At 47.6% G+C, this 25,175-nt stretch overlaps 1 protein-coding gene across 2 annotated transcripts in view; it reads left to right on the plus strand.

Moving 5' to 3' along the window:
- Positions 1–9,349, plus strand: part of LOC144510162 (glutamine--fructose-6-phosphate aminotransferase [isomerizing] 1) — a 96,644-nt gene extending 87,295 nt beyond the window's left edge. For both annotated transcript variants that reach the window (XM_078239573.1, XM_078239574.1), the window contains 3 exons: positions 1,829–1,996; positions 4,422–4,583; positions 7,485–9,349. In XM_078239573.1, the coding sequence (XP_078095699.1) occupies positions 1,829–1,996; positions 4,422–4,583; positions 7,485–7,529 (375 nt within the window). In that variant the 3' untranslated portion in view covers positions 7,530–9,349. The remainder of the gene's footprint in view (positions 1–1,828; positions 1,997–4,421; positions 4,584–7,484) is intronic.
- The last annotated feature ends 15,826 nt before the right edge of the window (positions 9,350–25,175 follow it).

Consider the following 25,175-nt stretch of genomic DNA (forward strand, 5'->3'; position numbering starts at 1 on the left):
TCCCGCCACGGCAGCTGGTGGAATTTGAATTCAATAAAAAATATCGGGAATTAAGATTCTACTGATGACCATGATTGTCAATTGTCAGAGGAAACACATCTGGTTCACTGATGTCCTTTAGGGAAGGAAATCTGCTGTCCTTACCTGATCTGGCCTACATATGACTCCAGAGACACAGAAATGTGGTTGACTCTCAACTGCCCTCGGGCAACTAGGGATGGGCAATAAATGTTGGCCCAGCCAGCGACGCCCATGTCCCACGAGTGAATGAAAAAAAAAAGTAACCTAGGCAACCTCTGGTGAGCTGCATGACTGTAGCTCTGGAAAGGTGCACAGCTGGAACTGGTTGTAAAGGTAACAGATAATAATGTACCACAGGAGAGGGGCCACTGGAGCCTGCTGTGCCATTCGATAAGCTCATGGTTATTCTGATTGTAACTCCACATTCCTGCTTCCACTGCCTTTTGAGGAAGAGAATTCCAAAGACTCAGATCTTTTGCAGCACTGGAAAGTGGTTTGAATTCATGACGATAAACACTGTGTAGTGTAATTTGAGCGTAAATTGACGGTCGGTTGGTCAGTCCCTCCTTCCTCTTATTGGCCAACATGGAAAGCACAGTCTTTACTTGGACAGATGCTGCACTGCCTCCCAGTGGAGTGTCCTTTGCCCTTTAATTAGACAAAGCGCCGTCTGATAAGATCTGTTTTATCCAGACACGAAAGTTCAGGGATTCTGGCTTTGCATGCGGAGGAAATCAATTCGAGCCATGTGCAAAGGGAATGAAGTCTTTGAACCTCGCATGTTGTCTTCAAAACATATTAATTAATTGTCTGGTCCAGAAACAGCCAAGTATTCAATTTGCCACACCTCCCAGAAGAGCAATGGTTCAGTTAAACACAACATTAGGCTAGCAGTAGAAAATAGTGCAACAGTAAGGGCGGCACGGTAGCGCAGTGGTTAGCACTGCTGCTTCACCGCTCCAGGGACCCGGGTTCGATTCCCGGCTTGGGTCACTGTCTGTGTGGAGTTTGCACATTCTCCTCATGTCTGCGTGGGTTTCCTCCGGGTGCTCCGGTTTCCTCCCACACTCCAAAGATGTGCGGATTAGGTTGATTGGCCATGCTAAAATTGCCCCTTAGTGTCCTGAGATGCATAGGTTAGAGGGATTAGAGGGTAAATGTGTCGGGATATGGGAGTAGAGCCTGGTGGGATTGTTGTCGGTGCAGACTCGATGGGCTGAATGGCCTCTTTCTGTACTGTAGGGTTTCTATGATTCTATGATTTCACTGTGTACATGTGTTCTGTTGTTGTGAGTTGGTGAACTCCCTTAGACTGATGTGAGCAGTTTTCTTACCTTGTGGTAAGATGCTGTGGTGAAGTTCACCCTCTGCTTTTTGATAACGGCATGGGGGCACAGTGGTCAGCACTGCTGCCTCACAGCGCCAGGGACCCAGGTTCGATTCCCGGCTTGGGTCACTGTCTGTGTGGAGTCCCTCCCCCCTTCTCCACTCCACACACACACACACACACCCCCCCCCCCCCCCCCCCCCCCAAGCATCTGCGTGGGTTTCCTTTTCCTCCCACACTCCAAAGATGTGCAGGTTAGGTGGATTGGCCATGCTAAAATTGATCCTTAGTGTCCAAAGATGTGTCAGTGAGATGGATTAGCCATGGAAAATGTGTGGGTTTATGGGGATAGGATGGGGAAGAGGGACTGGGTGAGACTCTGTCGGCAAGTCAGTGCAGTCTCAGTGGGCTGAATGGCCTCCTCCTTCACTGTAAGGATACTATAATTCTGTACAAATGTGGGCAATTATTTTTTTGCAGAAAATCAAAGAGATCACGTACATGCATTCTGAGGGTATCCTGGCTGGTGAACTGAAGCATGGCCCCCTGGCCCTGGTGGATAAACTGATGCCCGTGATCATGGTGATTATGAGGGATCACACGTACACCAAGTGCCAAAACGCTCTGCAGCAAGTGGTCGCACGGCAGGTACTGTCAGATTTAACTGTGCTGTCAGATTTTTTAAGATATTTCCTCTCCACAGTGCAGGACACCACCCAAGTTGAGCAGAGTAAGAGAGCTGGTATGGTAAAGTGGGAAGGTTTATCTTCAGTTGAGGTATTTTAGTAAGACATCTTGTCGGCCTGTTTCAGCTGTTTATCAGTGATCCTGTTGCGCAGTGCTGCCTTTTATGTAGGGTGTGCAGCACAGAAGCAGGCCATTCAGCCCAAGCTGGTGTTGATGGTCCACTCGAGCACCTCCCATCTTCCCTCATTTAAATCTATCTGTAATGCTCTGTTACAAACATAGGGGCAGGAGGAGGCCATTCGGCCCTTCGAGCCTGCTCCACCATTCATCACAATCATGGCTGATCATCCAACTCAATAGCCTAATCCTGCTTTCGCCCCATAACCTTTGATCCCGTTCGCCCCAAGTGCTGTATCCAGCCGCCCCTTGAAACATTCAATGTCTTGGCATCAACTACTTCCTGTGGTGATGAATTCCATAAGACATAGGAGCAAAATTAGGCCACTCGGCCCATCGAGTCTGCTCCGCCATTCGATCATGGCTGATACTTTTCTCATCCGCACTCTCCTGCCTTTTCCCCATAACCCCTGATCCCCTTATTCATCAAGAACCTATCTATCTCTGTCTTAAAGACACTCAATGACCTGGCCTCCACAGCCTTCTGCGGCAAAGAGTTCCACAGATTCACCACTCTCTGGCTGAAGAAATTCCTCCTCATCTCTGTTCCCTTCTCCCTCACATACGTGTCTAGTTTCCTGTTAAAGACATCACTGCTATTTGCTCCAACCACTCCCTGTGGTCGCGAAGTCCATATTCTCACACCTCTGTGGGGAAAGAAGTTTCTCCAGAATTCTCTGTTGAGCTTCGAAACACAGGAACGAGAAGTAGGGGTAGGTCAGTCGGCCCTTCGAGCCTGCTCCACCATTGATTTTGATCATGGCTGATCATCAAATTCAATATCCTGATCCCCACCTTCCTCCCATATCCTTTGATCCCATGAGCCCCAAGAGCTATATCCAATTTCTTCTTGAAATCACACGAAGTTTTGGCCTCAACTACTTCCTGTGGCAGTGAACTCCACACATTCACCACCCTCTGGGTGAAGAAATTTCTCCTCACCTCAGTTCTAAAAGCTTTACCTCTTATCCTCAAACTATGACCCCCTAGTTCTGGACTCCCTCACCATCGGGAACATTCTTTCTGAAACTACCCTGTCTAACCCTGTTAGGATTTTATAAGCTTCTATGGGATCCCCTCTCACTCTTCTAAACTCCAGTGAATATAATCCTAACTCCAATAATCCTTGGTGACTATCTCATATCGTTGGATTCCGCTCTCCACCACAAGAGCAAACATTGGCTCTGTGTCTACCCCGTCAAAACCTTCCATCATTTTATAGGCCTCTGTTAGAGCTCCCTCTGGCGTTCTTTGTATCTGGAGAGGAGTGGCCCAACTGATGAAGGATTGAACAAACTGGCTGGAGCTCCAGTGTCCTGGGCAAAGTCCCTTCCTCAACCAGTATAAGGAAGGAAAGAGATGATGAGCTGGGTCATTCGACCCATTGTTTTCTGGGACCAAGCTTTTAATGAACTAAGACTGAGTAGACTGGGGCTATACTCATTGGAATTCAGAAGAATGAGGGGAGATCTTATAAAAACATATAAGATTATGGGGGGAATAGATAAGATAGAAGCAGGGAAGTTGTTTCCACTGGCAGGTGAATCTAGAACTGGGGGGCGTGTCCTCAAAATAAGGGGGAGCAGATGTAGGACTGAGTTGAGGAGAAACTTCTTCACCCAAAGGGCTGTGAATCTGTGGAATTCCCTGCCCAGTGAAACAGTTGAATGTTTTTAAGGCAAGGGTAGGTAGATTTTTTAACAGTAAGGGAATTAAGGGTTATAGTGAGCGGATGAGTAAGTGGAGCTGAGTCCACGAAAAGATCAGCCATGATCTTATTGAATGGCAGAGCAGGCTCGATGGGCCAGATGGCCTACTCCTGCTCCTCGTTCTTATTTTCCAATGCAGTCACCAACACAACACAGGTCACTGGGCTCCAAAGCCTTTCCTTTCTGTGTAGAGCTTCTGAGATGTCTAAAAAGCATCAATTAAGATGCTTTTCTTTCAGAAGCCTGGAGGTGGCAGACGAAGGGAAGACACAGAAGCAGTGTCAGGTTCCACAACATTGGAACCCTGAGCAAGAATAAGTTAACAGTACGAGACAGCGCACACAGTGAGGACGCAGGGAGTCTGAACAGTGGCCAGGGCGATGTGTAAGCAAGGAGTGAGCTGCTGGCCAGAGTGGTGGCAATAAAAGCAGCATTGCAGCCTCGGGAGAGATGAGAGTATCTTAATGAGCAATTTGTTGATTGTGTTCTTCTTATTTCAGGGTCGTCCGGTGGTGATTTGTGACCGCGATGATTACGAGACCATAAAGAGTGTGAACCGGGTTATTAAAGTGCCTCACAGTGTGGACTGTCTGCAGGGAATCCTTAGCGTCATCCCACTCCAGCTTCTGTCCTTCCACCTTGCTGTCCTGCGAGGATTTGATGTGAGTAAATGCTTTTGGCGGGTGTAATTTGAATTTCTTGCGGCGTGTAAATGTGGCGCGGGAAATATCAACATAACAGACCCAGAAATTGCACTGTGGGGTATTCCAAGATCAACACTGAGTCAGTTTATCTGAAATTCCCCTGTGGTTGCGAAGGTGTTAATCCCTAACTTCATGAAAGTAGCAAAGAGTGGAACGCCACACGTCGAGCATTGATCCACCGGCATTCCTCTGTAAAAATTTAATTGATTTTTTTATTCATTTGTGGGACACAGACGTCGCTGGCTGGGCCGGCAGTTACTGCCCATCGCCAGTCAACCTTGAATTGAGTGGCTTGCTAGGCCATTTCAGAGGGCAGTTGCTGTGGCTCTGGAGTCACCTGTAGGCCAGACCGGGTAAGGACGGCAGATTTCCTTCCAGTGGCACAATGGTGAGCACTGCTGCCTCACAGCGACAGGGACCCGGGTTCGATTCCCGGCTTGGGTCACTGTCTGTGCGGAGTCTGCACGTTCTCCCCTTGTCTGCGTGGGTTTCCTCCGGGTGCTCCGGTTTCCTCTCTGTCCGAATGATGTGCTGGTTAGGTTTGCATTGGCCATGCTAAATTCTCCCTCAGTGTACCTGAACAGGTGCTGGAGTGTGATGACCAGGGGATTTTCACAGCAACTTCATTGCAGTGTGAATGTAAGCCTACTTGTGACACTAATAAATAAAATAAAACTTAAACTTAGTGAACCAGATGTGTTTTTCCAACAATCGACAAGGGTTTCATGGTCATCAGTAGATTCTAAATTCCAGATTTTTTTTATTGAATTGAAATTCCACCACCTACCATGGCAAGATTCGAACCTGGGTCCCCCAGAACATTAACTGAGTTTCTGGATGAACAGTGTAGCGATAATGCTAGTAGGCCATCGCCTCCCCTTGGTCATGAGGTGAAAGTAAAGACTGAAGATGTGAAATAAAAACAGAAAACGCCCAGTAGGTCACTCAGCATCTGAAGGAGAATGTTTCCCAATGGCCCATTCCCCTTCATGAGAACTGGGAGTACCACAAAGAGTTCCAGCTAAAACCTGACTTTCATGTGCTCAAACCCAAACCACATCAGTAATTCCAGAATGTTCTCATAGAATCATCATAGAATCCCTACAGTGCAGAAGGAGGCCATTCGGCCCATCGAGTCTGCACCAACCACAAACTCACCCAGGCCTTATTCCCGTAACCCCACCCCTGCCAATCCCCCTGACACTAGGGTCAATTTTAGCATGGCCAATCAACCTATCCCGCACATCTTTGGACTGCGGGAGGAAGCCGGAGCACCTGGAGGAAACCCACGCAGACATGGGGGGAGAGCGTGCAGACTCCAGGCAGACGGTGACCCGAGGCTGGAATTGAACCCGGGTCCCCTGGTGCTGTGAGGCAGCAGTGCTAACCAATTGTGCCACCGTGCCGCCCCGTTCAGTTTCTGTTTCAGGAAAAGATTTCTAATCCTCTTGTGTGAAAATGATTTCTCAATTAATTCTAATCTTCCCTTGACCGCCATCCTGAATGTGGGCAGCTGAGCATGCGTTTTGCCTCCTGGCTGTGGCTGGGAAGTTGATGGTGCTGAACATCTGTCCATGTTGATTAACGCAACGACAGTCTGTGCACCTTCGCTCCTCTTTCATGTGAAATCCTTTAGAGCTGCCTCAGCGATGTTGTCAAGCGCTTCACAAAAATACAAGTGTTTGAAAACAAAAATCAAAAGCTGACGCTAAAGCTCTTTGTTCCTCGGTAGCAGAAACATTAATCCGGTAAAGAATCCTAAACCCCCTTTTAAAAAAAAATAGCTGCCTTGAAGCGAACAGAGCACATCGCTTCCCAAGTGTGTAAAGTGGCGTGGGTGTAAAGTTTTTAAAGTTTATTTATTAGTCACGATTAGGCTGACATTAACACTGTAATGAAGTTCCTGTGAAAATCCCCCAGTGGCCACACTCCGGCACCTGTTCGGGTCCACAGAGGGAGAATTTAGCATGGCCAATGCACCTAACCAGCATGTCACCCCGATGACCATGAGCTAGCTGAGAGGAGAATTAGCTGGAGTGCCCGCCCCCCCGCCCTCACCCCTCACCCATATCTCCCCCCCCCCCCCGCCACAAACTCCTCAGAGTTGCTCCCAGGTCACTTACATAGAAACATAGAAGTTAGGAGCAGGAGGAGGCCATTCGGCCCTTCGAGCCTGCTCCACCATTCATCACCATCATGGCTGAACGTCCAACTCAATAGCCTCATCCTGCTTTCTCCCCATAACCTTTGATCCCATTCACCCCAAGTACTATATCCAGCCGCCTCTTGAATACATTCATGTTTTGGCATCAACTACTTCCTGTGGTAATGAATTCCACAGGCTCACCACTCTTTGGGTGAAGAAATGTCTCCTCGTCTCTGTCCTAAATGGTCTACCCTGAATCCTCAGATTGTGACCCCCTGGTTCTAGTCTCCCCCACCATCGGGCACATCCTCCCTGCATCTACCCTGTCTAGTCCTGTTAGAATTTTATAAATCTCTATGAGATCCCCCCCCTCATTCATCTGAACTCCAGCGAAAACAATCCTAACCGAGTCAATCTCTCCTCAGACATCAGTCCCGCCATCCCCGGAATCAGCCTGGTAAATTTCTGAAGATACGTGCACCTCTGCATCCCTTTGTGAGGAATGGCCCTCTGTGCTTTGATATCCTTCCCACAAGCAGCGTGCTGATGGGTGAAGAGTGACTGGGGCGGGGGTGGCCGGTGGCACAGGTTGAATGTGTGGAGTTTGTATGGGAATAAGAAGAACAATGCCAGCAAGCTGGGGAAAAGGGGGTCGGTGAAATGGAACAGCAGCCGAGCATCAGTAACTCATCCTCTTTTGTCTCCTCCTGAAGGTTGACTGCCCTCGCAACCTGGCCAAGTCGGTGACGGTGGAGTGACGGGATGCTGCAGGGTGCACAGGAAAGACAGAGGGCCAATGCTTATTTTTTAACCTGAACATTCTTAACTTTTTTATATTTTAGAAAGTGTGTAAACCCACTGGAATAATCTTCCTATTTAGATTAGTGAAACTAATGTGGGGCAGATTGCACCCGCTGTAGAGCTGTGTATTACTGTATCGTTAGAAAAGGGGCAAGATCTCTACACAGTGGGCTCTTAACTTTTTTTGGGGGGGGGGGGGCGGTTTATCTATGTTCGATGTTTCTTTAGTTACGACGGAGTCTCGGATCAAGGTTTCAGCCGTTTCTCCCCACTCGCTTTACCAAAACTGTTAATAATAGTTAGCGCACTCGGTGTGGGGGGGGGCGGGGGGGGGCGTAGGAAGGCCTGTAGCCACTGAACAGTGAGCTGAACTCTGATCTCTCCGTGGGTTGATACTTTTCTTTGGACCAATAGGTGACTGATCAAGTCTGAGAACTGGGGAACACTGCAATCCAGAGTGGGGTGGAAGCGGGTGCTGCTTATTACACTGCGGGATGTCTTTGGCTGGGGGATCTGAACTCGTATCTGCTCGGAGACGTAACGGAGCCAGGCCCGAGGCAGAAACCGGCTTTGGGAATGGGTGTGTTGGAGAATCAGGCCGCGTGGGCTTGGAAGTAAGAGAAGCGGATCACTTGCCTCGCCCACGAGTAATTTTCGTATTGTCTCTGTTTTTAAATGTCTGAAAGCTCTTGATTTGTTCTGTCTTTCTGCCCCTACCGGTCCTGTGACCCCCCCCCCGAGCTCCAGTTTGTTTTAAGGTGCTCCCGTCCAAGGAGCCTTGTCCTAAACTTCAAATCATTCATTTCACTTGGTACTATGTGGAGGGTCCTCGGAGCTATCGGGAGCCCGCTCTGCGCAGTCATTATTCTCCTTTAGAAATAGTAAGTTGACAATAATGTTAAAAAAAAAGCCTCCTGAAAGAGCGCAAGTCCAAAGGTTTGCTGAGTGTCGCGTGGTTAACCCAACACTACCTGGTTGGGAAAGGCAATGGGCACTCTGCAGAGAATGAAGGTAGCTGATTAAACTTGCACTTTCTCTTGCTGCCCCCCAGCCCATCACCCCCCCCCCCCCCCCTTCACTTACAAAACGGGGAAAAAAATGAAACTCAAAACAGCTTAAAAACTGACGAATGATAGTTTGACCTGGAGCTGAAACCCTACTTTGTGAATGATTCCTTATTTATGACGGCTGAATACTTTATACTGTGATTTTTTTTTTTCCAACCTACTGCATGAAGTCCTTGCGTGAAGTGGAAGCTGGTGGCACACTGGGGGAAGTCCCTGGCTTTTCCTTGCAAACGCAAATCAGAATGCTAGAAATGAGTTGAAGGCGACCTTTTCCAATCATTTTACAAAAAGGAATTGAATCCCTCCGAGGATAATCTTTCTTAGCTGCTGGGATGAGCGACGCACCAGTGAGAGTCAGTTTTACTCCTGGACATGCATGTCGCTATCTGATAATGATACACAAATACGGTGCATGCAGAATTACAATTTCAAGCATTCCAACTCGAGAGTAGTTGCACACACTGAGATCTCAAAGCAGGCAATGCTTCAGCCCTCCCCCCCCCAATCCCTCCATACCAATGAGTTTAGAAGGTCACAAAAAATATTGAAGGAATATCTGCATGCGGTAATGAAGGCTGTTCCTATATGTAAATACTGCAAAAGGCACAGTGTCAAACTATTAGCTGCTGAGTTCTGAATCAGTTTTGGCTTTATTTTTGTTAACTGTGCGGCACGCTGATCTTGGCCTGGAGTGCCACACCATGTTTCTGTCCTGTCTCCATCTGAAGGAAATCTCCCTGTATGAAAAGGGTTCTTACTCTGTCCCTCCCCATTACCCCACCCTCCCCAACTCCATCCCGTACACACCCTGATGTAGATACCTCCCAAGATTTTTATTCATCTCGTTGCAGGTTTGAGCTTCGATTCCAGCTTCACTGTAATGGAATGAGTCTGGAACCCTGCTCTTGGGGAATTTTAATAACTGGAGCGTTGAAAGGAGAAATAAAATTCTGATGAACTGGCCAACATTGAGTAACGCTGTGTCAAGTTATCTGTGCACTTGGTTTTCCTCTCCCTCTCTCTCTGTGTCATGTTTAATGCTTTTCAGGTGTTAGTCAAAAGTGGGTGGGGTGGGGTGTGGGGGGGAGATGCCCCTTCACAGACTCATCCAGAGTGACATAATGAATTTCTTCTCCAAATATGAATGGAAGCTGCAAAGTAGGAAGCGCAACCTGGGGCTGGGCTGCCCACTCAAGGAGCAGGACGCCAGGTTAACACACACACACAGGTACAGGACTACTCTAGTCTCTAGTCAACAGGTACAGTGGTTAGCCCTGCTACCTCACTGCGCCAGGGGCCTGGGTTCGATTCCCGGGCTTGGATCACCACTGTCTGTGCGGACTCTGCACGTTCTCCCCGTGTCTGCGTGGGTTTTCCTCCAGGCACTCCGGTTTCCTCCCACAGTCCGAAAGACGCGCTGATTAGGTGCATTGGCCAGGCTAAATTCTCCCTCAGTGTACCCCGAACAGGCACCCGAGTGTGGGATGCTAGGGGATTTTCACAGTAACTTCATTGCAGTGTTCATGTAAGCCTACTTGTGACGCTGATAAATAAACTTTAGCTTTAGTAAGAATGGCATACACTGGCAAGCCGGATTAGAGCTTCCATTTGAAATGTGGCTGAATCACACTGATGGCACTGCTCACACTAAACAGCGGGAAGCAATATTAATGCAAAATACTGTGCTTGACGTTTGGGATCGAAACAGAACATGCTGAAGATACTCAGCAGCACCGAGCTTATCAATCTGAAATGCTGATTCTGTTTCACTGTCCACAGACCTGCCAAGTGTTTCCAACATCTGTTTTATTTATAATTTTTATAAAGATGAGCCGCACTGTTTGTGTGTGCCTTTGTCCACGGTCAGTTAACCTGGGTTGAGAGAGCATCTCTTTTGCTGTTTTGAGTTGAAATGCAGTGTGCGTGCGTGGCGTGTGAGCGCCGTTGGGACAGACCAGTCAGTGGCTGCAGGGTTGTGTACACGATTCCGCACAAACTGCAGAACCACCAAGTTGCCGTATACACTCCACACCCCATTCCCTTGCTCCAGGATCTGTGCAGCAGTGAGTGCGAGTGGTAGATCACTGCACCATGCAGAGTTCGAGACTGAGGTGAGTGGGCTGTCACTTACTGTGATCTCAAAAATGCTAATATCTCTCAGAAATTCTCAAGAAAATTATTATTTTTTGGGTCGAATTTGATTGCGCGCTTTAACTTTTCAAGCCTTGATGCAAAAACGCTCAGCCAGTGTAACTGTTGGGCGATTTGGGGTGAGATAGTGTCAGAAACCGCCTTGAGTGAGCTGTTCCAGGAATGTTTTGTGACTTTCTTGAAGCGTCCTGTGCCTGGGCAATGCAGCTCACAGGGTCGACTCCCAGCGCTGATTAACTTCAAGGGTGGGATTTTACGACATCGCTCGGGTGAGGCTTGTAAAATCCTGCCTGAGGCCGACGGAGAATTCCGTTCTGCGAGGCCGGGGAGGGCGAGGCGGTAGAATTCTGGCCCAAGTCTCCACTCGTGTCTTCAGACCTTTCAACCCTCTGCCTGTCCACTCTGCGGAAGCTGCATTCATTCCTAGCTCGTGTGGACTTGATGTGGAGATGCCGGCGTTGGACAGCAAGAACTCTCACAACACCAGGTTAAAGTCCAACAGGTTCATTTGGAATCACGAGCTTTCGGAGCACTGCTCCTTCATCAGGTGAGTCACTCAGAGCGGCGCTCCGAAAGCTCATGATACCAAATAAACCTGCTGGACTTTAGCCTTGCGTTGTGAGTCTCACTGTATGGGCTTGATGAGTGCCCTGGTATCCAGAAAGGGCGCGATCTAGCAGCTTTGCCAGTTGAAGTGGGTGCAGCAACGCTGGGTTATGAGCATGGTTGGCCATGCTTTGCTCACTCTAGCCTGGCTAATGATAACATTTGAAGCAATCTGGCCTGCTTTGATACTTCCTAGCTGTGGAACCCTGTGGTGTTGGGGTCTGTCCCAACTTCCTGCTGCGTACACCCCTGCTGGCAAAGTGCAGAATGATCATGCGGGCTGGATGAAGATGATGCTCGCTGACCACAACTGGGAGCACAGTGAGCCATGTCTCAGTAAGAACTCTTGTGGAGCCCTGGGAATAGACAAGCTTCCCAGATTCGTTTTGTTTGAACTTAAAAATGTGAAAAAAGTGAAATCGGCACAAAGCCTTGGTCAGCTCAGTTTGCGTGGCAGTTGTTTTGAGAGTGAAAGCACACGGCACTCTGTAAAGTGTGTAATCACTGAGAAATCCAGCCTCAACAGGTCATGCGCAATATCCCAGCTGGATTGTGGTTGTGGAATGAATTGGAAAATCACAAATCCATCCCCCCGCCCCCCCACGCCCGCAAATCGTTCACTGCAATAGAAGAAAATAAGATGACGTTTCCACAGGAAGAAACGCAAGAGTTTTATTTCAACTTTGAGGGCAGGGCTGATGACTCTTCTGTTTGTCTGGCCCAGTGAATGCCACGAAAACAGTTGCTGCTGTTGTAAATGTGGGTATCCACTGTGACTTCTCCACTGGCATTGAGTCGCCAGTAAGTTCAGGAGTTTATTTATTAGTCACAAGTAGGCTTACATTAACACTGCAATGAAGTTACTGTGGAAATCCCCTAGCCGCCACACTCCGGCGCCTGTTCAGGTACACTGAGGGAGAATGCAGCACAGCCAATGCACCCTAACCAGCACATTTTTCGGACTGTGGGAGGAAACCGGAGCACGGATGTTAGGGAACTTGGGGCATTAAATATTGATGTCTTGAAGAGTGAAAATATTACAGAGAAGGAGGTGCTGGAAGTCTTAAAGCGCACCAAGGTAGATAAATCCCCGGGACCTGATGAAGTGTATCCCAGGACCTTGTGGGAGGCTAGGGAGGAAATTGCGGGTCCCCGAGTCGAGATATTTGAATCATCGATAGTCACGGGTGAGGTGCCTGAAGATTGGAGAGTGGCAAATGTTGTGCCTTTGTTTAAAAAGGGCTGCAGGAAAAAGCCTGGGAACTACAGGCCAGTGAGCCTCACATCTGTGGTGGGTAAATTGTTGGAAGGTATTTTGAGAGACAGGATCTACAGGGATTTAGAGATGCAAAGACTGATTAGGGACAGTCAGCATAGCTTTGTGAGTGGAAAATCATGTCTCTCAAATTTGATTTTGAGTTTTTTGAAGGGGTAACAAAGAAGGTAGATGAGGACAGTGCAGTTGATGTTGTCTACATGGACTTTAGCACGGCCTTTGACAAGGTACCACATGGTAAGTTGTTGCATAAAGTTAAATCTCACAGGATCCAGAGTGAGGTACCGAAATGGATATAAAATTGGCTTCTTGACAGAATAAGAAGTTTAACAACACCAGGTTAAAGTCCAACAGGTTTATTTTGCTACCAAATAAACCTGTTGGACTTTAACCTGGTGTTGTTAAACTTCTTACTGTGTTTACCCCAGTCCAACGCCGGCATCTCCACATCATTCTTGACAGAAGCCAGAGGATGGTTGTAGAGAGTTGTTTTTCAACCTGGAGATCTGTGACCAGCGGTGTGCCTCGGGGATCAGTGCTGGGCCCACTGTTATTTGTCATTTATATTAATGATTTGGATGAGAATATAGGGGGCATGGTTAGTAAGTTTGTAGATGACACCAAGATTGGTGGACAGTGAGGAAGGTTATCTCCAATTGCAACGGGATCTTGATCAATTGGGCCAGTGGGCTGACGAATGGCAGATGGAGTTTAATTTGGACAAATGCGAGGTAATGCATTTTGGTAGATTGAACCAGGCAGGACTTACTCAGTTAATGGTAGGGCTTTGGGGAGAGGTAAGGAACAAAGAGATCTCTGGGTACATGTTCTTAGCACCTTGAAAGTGGAGTCACAGGTGGACAGAGTGGTGAAGAAGGCATTCGGCATGCTTGGTTTCATCGGTCAGAACATTGAATACAGGAGTTGGGATGTCTTGTTGAAGTTGTACAAGACACTGGTAAGGCCACACTTGGAATACTGTGTGCAATTCTGGTCACCCTATTATAGAAAGGATATTATTGAACTAGAAAGAGTGCAGAAAAGATTTACTAGGATGCTACCGGGTCTTGATGCATTGAGTTATAAGGAGAGGCTGAATAGACTGGGACTTCTTTCTCTGGAGCGTAGAAGGGTTAGGGGTGACCTTATTGAGATCTATAAAATAATGAGGGGCACAGACAAGGTAGATAGTCAATATCTTTTCCCAAAGGTAGGGGAGTCTAAAACTAGAGGGCATAGGTTTAAGGTGAGAGGGGAGAGATACAAAAGTGTCCAGAGGAGCAATTTTTTCACAGAGGGTGGTGAGTGTCTGGAACGAGCTGCCAGAGGTAGTAGTCGAGGCGGGTACAATTTTATCTTTTAAAAAGCATTTAGATAGTTACATGGGTATAGAGGGATATGGGCCAAATGTGGGCAATTGGGATTGGCTTAGGGGTTTTAATAAAAAATAAGGGCGGCATGGACAAGTTGGGCTGAAGGGCCTGTTTCCATGCTGTAAACCTCTATGACTCTATGACACTCAGAGGAAACCCACGCAGACATGGGGAAAACATGCAGACTCTGCACAGACAGTGACCCAAGCTGGGAATCAAACCTGGGTCCCTGGCGCTGTGATGCAGCAGTGCTAACCACTGTGCCATCGTGCCGCCCAGAGACTCTGAAAGTGACAGGTGAGGTGTTTCACTGTAAAATCTGGTGGATCTGTGTGCCTTTATGTGCAGCTTGTATACCAGGTCCAGCAGTGCGCCCCTGCTGATGTGCCATTGATTAATATACAACGGCAACACAGTGTTTAGCACTGCTGTCTCTCAGCGCCAGGGATCTGAGTTCAATTCCAGGTTTGGCTGACTGCCTATGCAGAGTCTGCATGTTCTCCCTGTGTCTGCATGGGGTTTCCGTCGGGTGTTCTGGTTTCCTCCCACGGTCCAAAGATGCACAGGTTAGGTGGATTGGCCATTCTGAATTGCCCCTCAGTGTCCCAAGATGGGGTTACGGGGGAAAGGGAGTCGGTAAGATGCTCTGTCAGAGAGTCGGTGCAGCCCTGATGGGGCTGAATGGCCTCCTGCACTGTCGAAATCTGCTAGTTTTCCAACACTTATTGAATGCACACATCTTAAATTTGCTGATGTCCCAAGTGAGAGGTGACTTTCCATCATACGACAGGGCAGTGGGAGAGGATGGAGCATGCATCATTGTTCTGAGACATGTAGAAAAGGTAAATCTTAAAATGTCGCCAAGTTCCAGATCTCCTTGGGGAAACAAGCCAGGTGAGGACTTTTAGCAGCAGCAGTCTTCTCTTCACAATGCAAGCATGGTACTGCTCCCACTCATGAGATTGAGTGATTTGCAAAATTTTTGTGCACTAAGTTATACACAATCACCAAAGGCCATTTCTGCTTCAGCGTGAGGAGGTGCAGGGCAAAATTACTGAGTGTATCAATTTTGGTCTGTTTGGAGCATTTATATATTGACGGCTGCAGCTGTTCCAGACATGCATTTGGAATGACCCCCATAGCTGATTGTTCCATTCTGAGGATAGTTCCCAAAAGCATATGGAGTGTTTATTCCCTGCCTGATTACATTGACGTGGAATAAAATGCACACAATTATCAGCACTTGTGTGAAATTGAACTCTTTCCAGCCCTGCATTCTCAATATCCGGTGTGAGAAGAGGTCACACGCGTGCAGGAGGTGGTGCTGAGTTTGGAGTTGAGGGAGCTTTTCACTGTGTATGGTTGTTCCATCAGGTACCTGTGAGCACTGGGTGCCAGGATTGGAGTTTGCGCCATTGACCAGAGTGTTGGTAGCTCACCCCGCCAGAACTCCAAGACATGTTCTCGTTCCCCACCCCCACCCCAACATGGGAAAATGCAACTTAATTCCCTCTGAAGCCTGCCAGGGGTTTGAAACACCCAACTGGAGTGAACTGCAGAATGGGGTCATCTGACTAATTCCTCCACAGTGAGGTATGCTGCACAATGCAGATAAAATCCAGGGTGTGAACCCGCTGGTATTGTATCCGGACAGTCCAGTAAATTTTACACATCCCTCCGAGTTGGCAGCCGGTTTTGTTCCTTATATGAAGGAAGTGATACTCGAAGCCCTGGAACTAATCACATATTTCTCAAAATCATAGAATCATGGAAACCCTACAGTGCAGTAAGAGGCCATTTGGCCCATCGAGTCTGCACCGACCCAAATGCATCATATTATACTTTGTGAAGGACCTTCCTGTGATTCCAAGACGGGGGTAACAGAATCTTTGAAACCAAAACAAATCAAACTATCAGCAAAGGTATTTGTGAATCCCATCCACTGATTCAGTCTATGGTCACAGAATCCCTACAGTGCAAAAGGAGGCCATTCTGCCCCTCGAGTCTGCACCGACAACAATCCCACCCAGGCCCTATCCTCCTAACTCCACATATTTACCCTGCTCATCCCTCTAACCTATGCATCTCGGGATACTTAAGAGGCAATTTATCATGGCCAATGCACCTAACCTGCACATCTTTGGACTATGGGAGGAAATCAGAGCACCCGGAGGAAACCCACCCAGACACGGGGAGAATGTGCAAACTCCATACAGTGACCCAAGCCGGGAATCGAACCCAGGTCCCTGGAGCTGTGAGGCAGCAGTGCTAACCACTGTGGCACCGTGCCCTGCCTCAGAAAAGCGGACAGCACAATCATGGACCCCCACGCACCCCAGACATACTCTCTGCCACCATCTTCTGTCAGGAGAAAGATGCAAAAGTCTGGGGTCACGTACCAACCGACTCAAGAACAGCTTCTTCCCTGCTGCCGTCCGACTTTTGAATGGACCTACCTCGCACTAAGTTGATCTTTCTCTACACCCTAGCTATGACTATAACACTATGTTCTACACCCTTTCCTTCTTTATGAACGGTGTGCTTTATCTGTATAACACACAAGAAACAATATTTTTCACTGCATCCCAATATGTATGACAATAATCAAATCATGTTGTGAGTGACAACTGTTGTATTGGCGCAACAACTCTAAGACCTGCTTCTGCCCTATTTAAAAACAATCTCAATACCTGGAACGTGAGTCGGTTAATAACAAGAGGGGGGGGCGCGGGGGGAGTCTTTTTTGACCCCTGCTTTGTGCAGCCTCTGTTTAAGCTAACTGGCTTGTTTAAACTGTGAGCAGAATGATTGATACAATCTTCTTTCTTTTGCCTACTCACCTCCCTCTTCTTCTTGTGCTGACATCTGACAGAAATGGCTCATGTCAAATGAGGGTCTTTAGACGACCATCTTAAAACACCGACTCAAGTCTGTATGATTTTCAATTTTAAAAAGTCAAATGTTTTGCAAGGCTCTGGTGAATGTTTTTTTCTTGTTGTAAATGTTGGCAGACTTGATCCGGTGTAGTCAGTCATTGGTAAATGGTGTTCAGTTTTCCCATATGGTGTCCAGTTTTTCTCGCGAGAGGGCTGGAGTATAAAAGCAGGGAGGTCATGCTGCAACTGTACAGGGTACTGGTGAGGCCGCACCTAGAGTACTGTGTACAATTTTGGTCCCCTTATTTAAGAAAGGATATATTAGCTTTGGAGGGGGTACAGAGAAGGTTCACCAGGTTGATTCCGGAGATGAGGGGGTTAGCTTATGAGGAGAGATTGAGTAGACTGGGCCTGTACTCATTGGAGTTTAGAAGGTTGAGGGGAGATCTTATAGAGACATATAAGATAATGAAGGGGCTAGACAGGGTAGAAGCAGCAAGGTTATTTCCACTTACAATGGAAACAAAAACTAGGGGGCATAGCCTCAAAATAAAGGGGAGTCAATTTAGAACAGAGTTGAGGAGGAACGTCTTCTCCCAGAGGGTAGTGAATCTTTGGAATTCTCTGCCCAATGAAGCAGTAGAGGCTACCTCGTTAAATGTGTTTAAGTCACAGATAGATTTTTAACCATTAAGGGAATTAAGGGTTATGGGTAAGTGGAACTGAACCCACTATCAGATCAGCCATGATCTTATTGAATGGCGGAGCAGGCTTGAGGGGCTAGATGGCCTACTCCTGCTCCTATTTCTTATGTTCTTATGTTCATATGCAGTAATCAGTTACCAGGCAGGCAAACTCAGGCTTTGGTTGTTACATAATATTTAAAAGTACATAATTTATAGGACCCTTGGTAGATTCTGGCCTGTAGCTGTAGTTTGGATTTCATTTGCAGCCCATTATGGTTGAGTGGAAAGGCCCCCATGTGAACTAAGTAATATTCTAGTTCAGTCTCACCCCTGCAACGCAAGGCTACCGCTATCCTGACACACAATTGGTTGGTTAAAAACTATACTCTGGTGGACACATTTAACTCACACAAGTTAATCACACGGGGTGGCACAGTGGTTAGCACTGCTGCCTCACAGCACCAGGGACCCGGGTTTGATTCCCAGCTTGGGTCACTGTCTGTGTAGAGTTTGCACGTTCTCCCCGTGTCTGCGTGGGTTTCCTCCGGGTGCTCCGGTTTCCTCACACACTCCAAAGATGTGCAGGTTAGGTGGATTGGCCATGCTAAATTGCGCCTTAGTGTCAGGGGGACTGGCTTGGGTAAATATATGGGGGCCTGGGTGGGATTGTGGTCGGTGCAGACAAGATGGGCCAAATGGCCTCCTTCTGCACTGTACGGATTCTATGAAACACGTCTATGAGTGACACCGAATGCTTCTCAATTCATTTAAACCAGTAATCCATTTTAACTTGCATCCACATTGAGTGCTCCACAACAGAAGGTGAATTTTAAATGTTCAGTCACTTGTTAACCTTACTAAAACGTACATTGAGAAGGGCATCTTCAATCTCCATCTGGATTGCTGGTTTGTGTTTCATGTGGAGGTAACAAACATATTCTGTAACAAGCCCAGAGGTAGCCGGATGCAAGAGACACGCCAACACAACTGTACCAACACATCAGGTTTATTGGACTAAAGTTACATTGAGTGAAAAATGGGATAGACAAAGTAGCCCGCCATCTTTATTTTTCTAAAAACAATGGTGTGAGTAGGTTGGTTTCTTTGCACTCATACTTGACCTGGGCTGGGGTGGGGCAGCCATTTCTTAAACTCCCCCTTTTCAACTCACTGGCACCTCTTGGGCTAATTGGCTACTTTGCTGGTTCCTTATTATACTAAGGCTGATTTCAACTTGATCACACTTGTAACGATCTAACAGGCAATAACGTGACCACATCATTTCCCACTTTTGCCATGCTCCCCTGTGGCCTGTGAGGTTCGCCCCACTCCAGCTTTGACCAGGTGGTTCCACCCAAAACCACGTGCCATGTATTAAATGTGAAATGAGCAACCTGCGCTCTCTCTCGTCCTTCTCCGACTATAGACTTGCAGCGTGCAGAATCAAATTCTACCCCGACCATTGCAAATTACTATTGCCGGCATAAGCAGGCGATACATTTGAGGAGATGGGTATGACTCCCGTCTTGCGTTTTAGCACAGCTGTGGCCTGTTCCTTTTACATGGGTGAATTTCTCAAGGGAAGTAGCTGACAACACAAATGTGTTGGACCTTTATGTGTCAATCTGCAGGAGCGATTTCATTGGTTTGCATCTTCCATGGTCGATGCAGCAAGCCATCATCCTGAGATTGTGTGAGCATGAAGACTGCAGGTTACTCCTTCATTCCCAACCAGTTAAGGGAACCAGCTACAGGTCAGAATTGGGTACAAGTTGAGGGCCATCTCCCAGGCAGACCAACACCTTATTTACAGTGTGTTTAAATGAATATCATAGTTATTTTTTTTCCAGCCTTCTACCAACAGAATTACACTCAACATAGACTTACTGGTGGGTGGCACCGTTTGACATGATAAATGATCCCGAGCAAGACCGCAAAGTGTGGCGGTGACACCTCTGGATTCCAGAGAAGTTCAACCTAATGACCTGAATGATAAGTTGCACACGGTGTGCGCGCAGGTGGTTCTTGTAATCCTGGTCCACAGTAAGGTCAACATTTGTATGAAAGACTAGAGTGTGATATACGTCTTGCAATTCACATGCCCAGGGACACTGCCACTTAACACGTGCGGAGAAGTCAAACGTGCACACTTGGTGCCACCAGTCCTGATTGAATCTGTCTAAATGAGTTTGCGAAATAGTATGTTTAATAGTTGTCTCGTTGTAACTCTGAAAGTCAGGCGTTCGTTCAAAACCCAAAGAAACTTTAAAACAGAACAAATACGCAGTAAAACAATTGTTAACAAGCACAGCTTGATAAACATGCCATGAACATCAACTTGGCTTCTGTACAATAATTTACTCAATGCACCCGACCCACCTCTTAAAATACAAAGAATCCCAACAGTGGTTTTGAAATGCTTCAAACTGGGTAAATACTGAGCATGGAGTGAAGTGAACACCAGAGACACAAGATGAACCTTTCTCCCCCCACTTCCACAAATGCACAACTCAGGCCATTTTCTCCTCGACTTGAAATAAATTCTTGAGTTTTTACTTTCTCCGTCACCTCTCCTTTCAGTAAAACTGTACAAAACAACCAAAGCCCCGGCGATTTAAAAAAAAATGATGTTAACTATTCAGCTGCCACCTTCCATCCAGCACTTGCGATGGGAGTGCTGACCCATCTGTTTTTATATGCACAGGCTGCTCAATGCGTTCATAGAATCCCTACAGTGCAGAAGGAGGCCATTCAGCCCATTGAGTCTGCACCGACCACAATCCCCCCCCAGGCCCTATCCCCACAACCCCACGCATTTACCCTAGCTAGTCCCCCTGACACTAAGGGTCAATTTAGCATGGCCAGTCCACCTAACCCGCACATCTTTGGACTGTGGGAGGAAACCGGAGCACCCGGAGGAAACCCACGCAGACACGGGAGAATGTGCAAACTCCACACAGACAGTGACTCAAGCCGGGAATCGAACTCGGGTCCCTGGCGCTGTGAGGCAGCAGTGCTAACCACTGTGCCACCGTGCCGCCCCGTGTTGGGTGCGGTTTCCCTGGGAGGGTGGCGGGCGGATTCTTGGAAGAGAAACTTGTGATGGGTGGAATAAGAGCTGCCCTCCAGAACTAGTATAGTGGTTACGGTATGAGATGAATAACTCAAGGATGGAAGGTCCCCACAGCAAGATGTGACAGAGAATGCGAAAGATCTGGTTATTTGTGGGTGGTTGGTTGACTAGGCGACCCGAAGCTTACAAATTAGTGCAAAAATCCGACCGCCTCACCAGCCTGCTTCAGGAAATTGCCCATTGCCAGCTGGTATTGGCTGCTGGACATGTTGAGCGCTGTCTCACACCATGCCTTGACGCCCAGTGAGGGGATACCCAGGAAGCCACTCAGCTATCAGGGCAACTTCCGGACAGGCCCTGAAAGTGGCACCCACATATCGAGAACACAACCAGTGAGATAGCTCATGTTGAACCAGCCAAACCTGGCATTCTAACTGAAACCTCTGAATTAGCAGACAGAGCAGATGTCCTCAAGATAATTAGAATCACAGAATCCCTACGGTGCAGGAGGCCCACTGAATCTGCACCAACAACAATCCCTATCACTATAACCCCATGTATTTACCCCATGCTAATCCCCCTGGCACTAAGCGGCAATTTATCATGGCTAATCCACCTAACCTGCACATCTTTGGAGTGTGGGAGGAAACTAGAGCACCCGGAGGAAACTCATGCAGACACGGGGAGAATGTGCAAACTCCACACAGACAATGACCCAAGGCTGGAATTGAACCCGGGTCCCTGGCGCTGTGAGGCAGCAGTGCTAACCACTGTGCCACTGTGCTGCCCAGTGATTTAATCAACTGCTGTGGCGTGAGTTTCATATCTCACTCCCAGATTGCTGCCACACAGTACGCAGCAGGAAAAGCCTTTGCAGGGCTACGGGGAACATACAGGGGAGTGGGATTAATTGGAGTCTCGTGTCAAAGGCGGGATAGTCCAAATGACCTCCTCCCATGTGGTTCAATTCTATGACTCGTCAGGCTCTGCTATGAAAACAGTGTTAGACAACATTATCGTCGGTTAAGCCATAATGTTGTACCCCACCCTCATTGTGTTACGTTCCACCATTGCCTTAAGGTTTAGTTTTAACAGGCTATTCCAGCTCAGTCCCATTCTGAGGTCTGCACCTGGCAAATCCTACCTCACAAAGCTAGAATGTCACAAGAAGAGAAGAAATCAGAGCAGGAGTAGATCAGTTATTCCTTTGAGCCCGCTCCACCATTCAATCATCCACTTCAACATCATTCCTCCATATCCCCTTGACGTTTTTTAATATGGAGCAATCTATAGACCACATACTCAATGATCTGGCCTCCACAGCCCTCTGGGCAGAGAATTCTAAAGACTCACCACCCTCTGAGTGAAGAAATTCCTCCTCATCTCAATCCTAAATGACCTGTCCCTTTATTCAGGGATAATTAGAGTCATTCCTTTCAGTCTGGTTGCAAGCCAATTCAAATACTTTTACTGTTGACTCTTCGGAGTCACATTAGCCTTCAGATGGAGCAATTGATCACTGTCAGAGAACAGGAACAGGGAAATCGTGTGCCTCTGATTTCCATGGTGCTCTGTGCTGTGTCCCTGACAGTGTAGCTCTGGATACTGTTAAGGCATTTCCGTTATGCTTGCTCGAGCAAGCTGCGTATTGTCCCAATTAAGTGTTCCATTAACTGGTGTGCATCAGAGGGTGGGGCACGGTGTCGTTATTCCAAGGATGTGGGTTCGTCTCCATCCGCCTGCCTCCCCTGCACAGTTCCACAAGAAAGGGGATCCAAGTCTTGCATGGGGAGCGGGCAGGGTTGTGTCCAGTATCAGGGGTTGGGACCCTGCTGCGGTAGGGGGTAGCAGATGAGCTGCTCCCTTGATTCATGGTCACCTTGTCAGGAGAAATCCATGCCGCACTAATTCCACGAACATTTTCCTTCCTTCTCTTGTTCAACTATGTGGACTAAACACCTGACTGCACAGGCCCACAATCGGCAAGACTAATGTTCAGTCGGTTTTGCCCATCTCTATCGCCAGTTATACTTGATAACCCCTTCCACAATACCTTACACTCTGCGTTTTGGTGTCCTTATCTAAGGAAGGGTGTCCTTGCTATAGAGGGGGTACAGCGAAGGTTTACCAGGCTGATTCCTGAGATGGCGGCACTGATGTATGAGAACAGATTGAGTTGGTTAGGATTATATTCATTGGAGTTTCAAAGATTAATGTGGATAAATGTGAGGTTATCCACTTTGGTAGCAATAATAGGAAGACAGATTATTGCTTGAATGGGTGTAAATTGAGAGAGGTGGATACTCAATGAGACCTTGGAGTCCTCATGCATCAGTCGCTGAAAGTAAGCGCGCAGGTACAGCAGGCAGTAAAGAAGGCAAATGGTATGTTGGCTTTCACAGTGAGAGGACTTGAGTATAGGGATAGGGATGTTTTGCTGCAATTGTATGGGGCATTGTTGAGGCCACATCTGGAGTATTGTGTGCAGTTTTGGTGTCCTTATCTGAGGAAGGATGTCATTGCTATAGAGGGGGTGCAGCAAAGGTTTACCAGGCTGATTCCTGGGATAGCAGGTCTGTCATATGAGGAGAGACTAAAAGTCAGTTAGGATTATATTCACTGGAGTTTAGAAGAGTGAGAGGGGAATCTCATCGAAACTTATAAAATTCTAACAGGGTTAAACAGGGTAGATTCAGAAAGAATGTTCCCGATGGTGGGGGAGTCCAGAATTAGGGGTCATAGTTTGAGGATAAGGGATAAACATTTTAGAACTGAGGTGAGGAGAAATTTCTTCACCCAGAGGATAGTGAATGTGTAGAATTCACTACCACAGAATGTAGTTGAGGTCAAAACGTTGTGTGATTTCAAGAAGAAATTCAATACAGTTCTAGGGGCTGAAGGGGTCAAGGGATATGGGCAGAAAGGGGGAACAGGATATTGAATTCGATGATCAGCCACAATCAGGATGAATGGGGGAGCAGGCTCGAAGGGCCGAATGGCCTGTCTGCTTCTAGTTTCTATGTTACCCGACATAGCCAACACTCTACTGAACACTCCCTGTACCATGGGAGCTGAGTTTTGGTTCGTGCCAACAGCTGTGGGAAAAGAGGTGACTAACTGTTAATGGCTGACAATGAAGATATAGAAGCCAGCTTCCCACGCAGTCAGCCCTGCTCCCTATAGAAACTGAACAAGAAAACAGGAAAAAGGTACAGTTTCAGGGCCTGAGAGCGATCAGCACTGCAATGGATTGTCACTGAAACTGGGCACGAAATGGGGAAGAGAAGTTATTCCAAACTGGGTCTTCAATTGAGGGTGCAATTGAAGGGGCACCAGACCAGTAGGTGAGGGAAACTTGACTCAAAGGATGTACTGGCAAGGTGGGGGCAAGGCTGATGAGGGGCAGAAACATCCCTCTGGATCCTTAAGTCCAATAGATGTACATTTGAACGTCTTTGTTCACAACTGATTTAACCAAATGGCAGGAACACTCAAAGCATGAGAGAGGGGGAAAAAAAGGCAAATGATCAAAAATGGTATATTTACTTATAGGTTTAAGGTGAGAGGGGAAAGATTTATAAGGGATCTGAGGGACAACTTCTTCACGCAGAGGGTGGTGCGTGTATGGAATGAGCTGGCAGTGAAAGTGGTTGAGGCAGGTTCAATAGCAACATCTAAAATGCATTTGGATAAGTACATGGATTGGAAAGGATTAGAGGGATATGGGCCAAACACGGACAATTGGGACTAGCTGGGAGGGCACCATGGAACAGTTGGGCCAAAGGGCCTGTTTCCATGCTGTATTGCTCTCTGACTGACTCTCTGATCAGTTACGCTGAGTGGCATATTTTCCTGTGCGTACATTTCCTTTCAGCACAAGTTTGGTGCAATACTGCTCTTAGCCATGAGGTGTCACATCTACATTCAAGAAATGGTCAGAAATGCAAAAGACTCATCCTCCTGAATGCGAGCAAAACAGGGCCCGGGGACTCGGAGAGACTCGCTTCCAGTGGATGCAGAAGAACTTCCTTTCCTCTCTGTATGCCGTGTGTCAGCGTGCCAACATTTCCCTTCCCTTCTCACCACAATAATGCAAAGAGGCACTGCGGCCCCCCTCTCCTACCCCGTACACCCACTCAGTCACAAGGCCACCGAGTCAGAGGCAGCTGTTTTCAGGGCTATCTACAGAAACAAAGTTCTCTTGCAAAAGCCGGTGACAGGAGTGAGAGGCGAGAGTTGTGCCGTTATTTCCAACACAGATGTGTTTGATGGCAAGGCGTTGTATTTTTCCCCACAGCTAAAGGTTTCCCCCGAAATCATAAGAGTCCCTGCAGTACAGAAGGAGGCCATTTGGCCCATCGGGTCTGTACCAACCACAATCCCACCCAGGCCCTATTCCCGTAACCTCAGGCATTTACCCTGCGAGTCCCCCTGACACTAAGGGGCAATTTAGCGTGGCCAATCCACCTAACCCGCACATCGTTGGACTACGGGA

The sequence above is a fragment of the Mustelus asterias genome, chromosome 22 (assembly GCF_964213995.1).
Source record: "Mustelus asterias chromosome 22, sMusAst1.hap1.1, whole genome shotgun sequence".
NCBI lineage: Eukaryota > Metazoa > Chordata > Chondrichthyes > Carcharhiniformes > Triakidae > Mustelus > Mustelus asterias.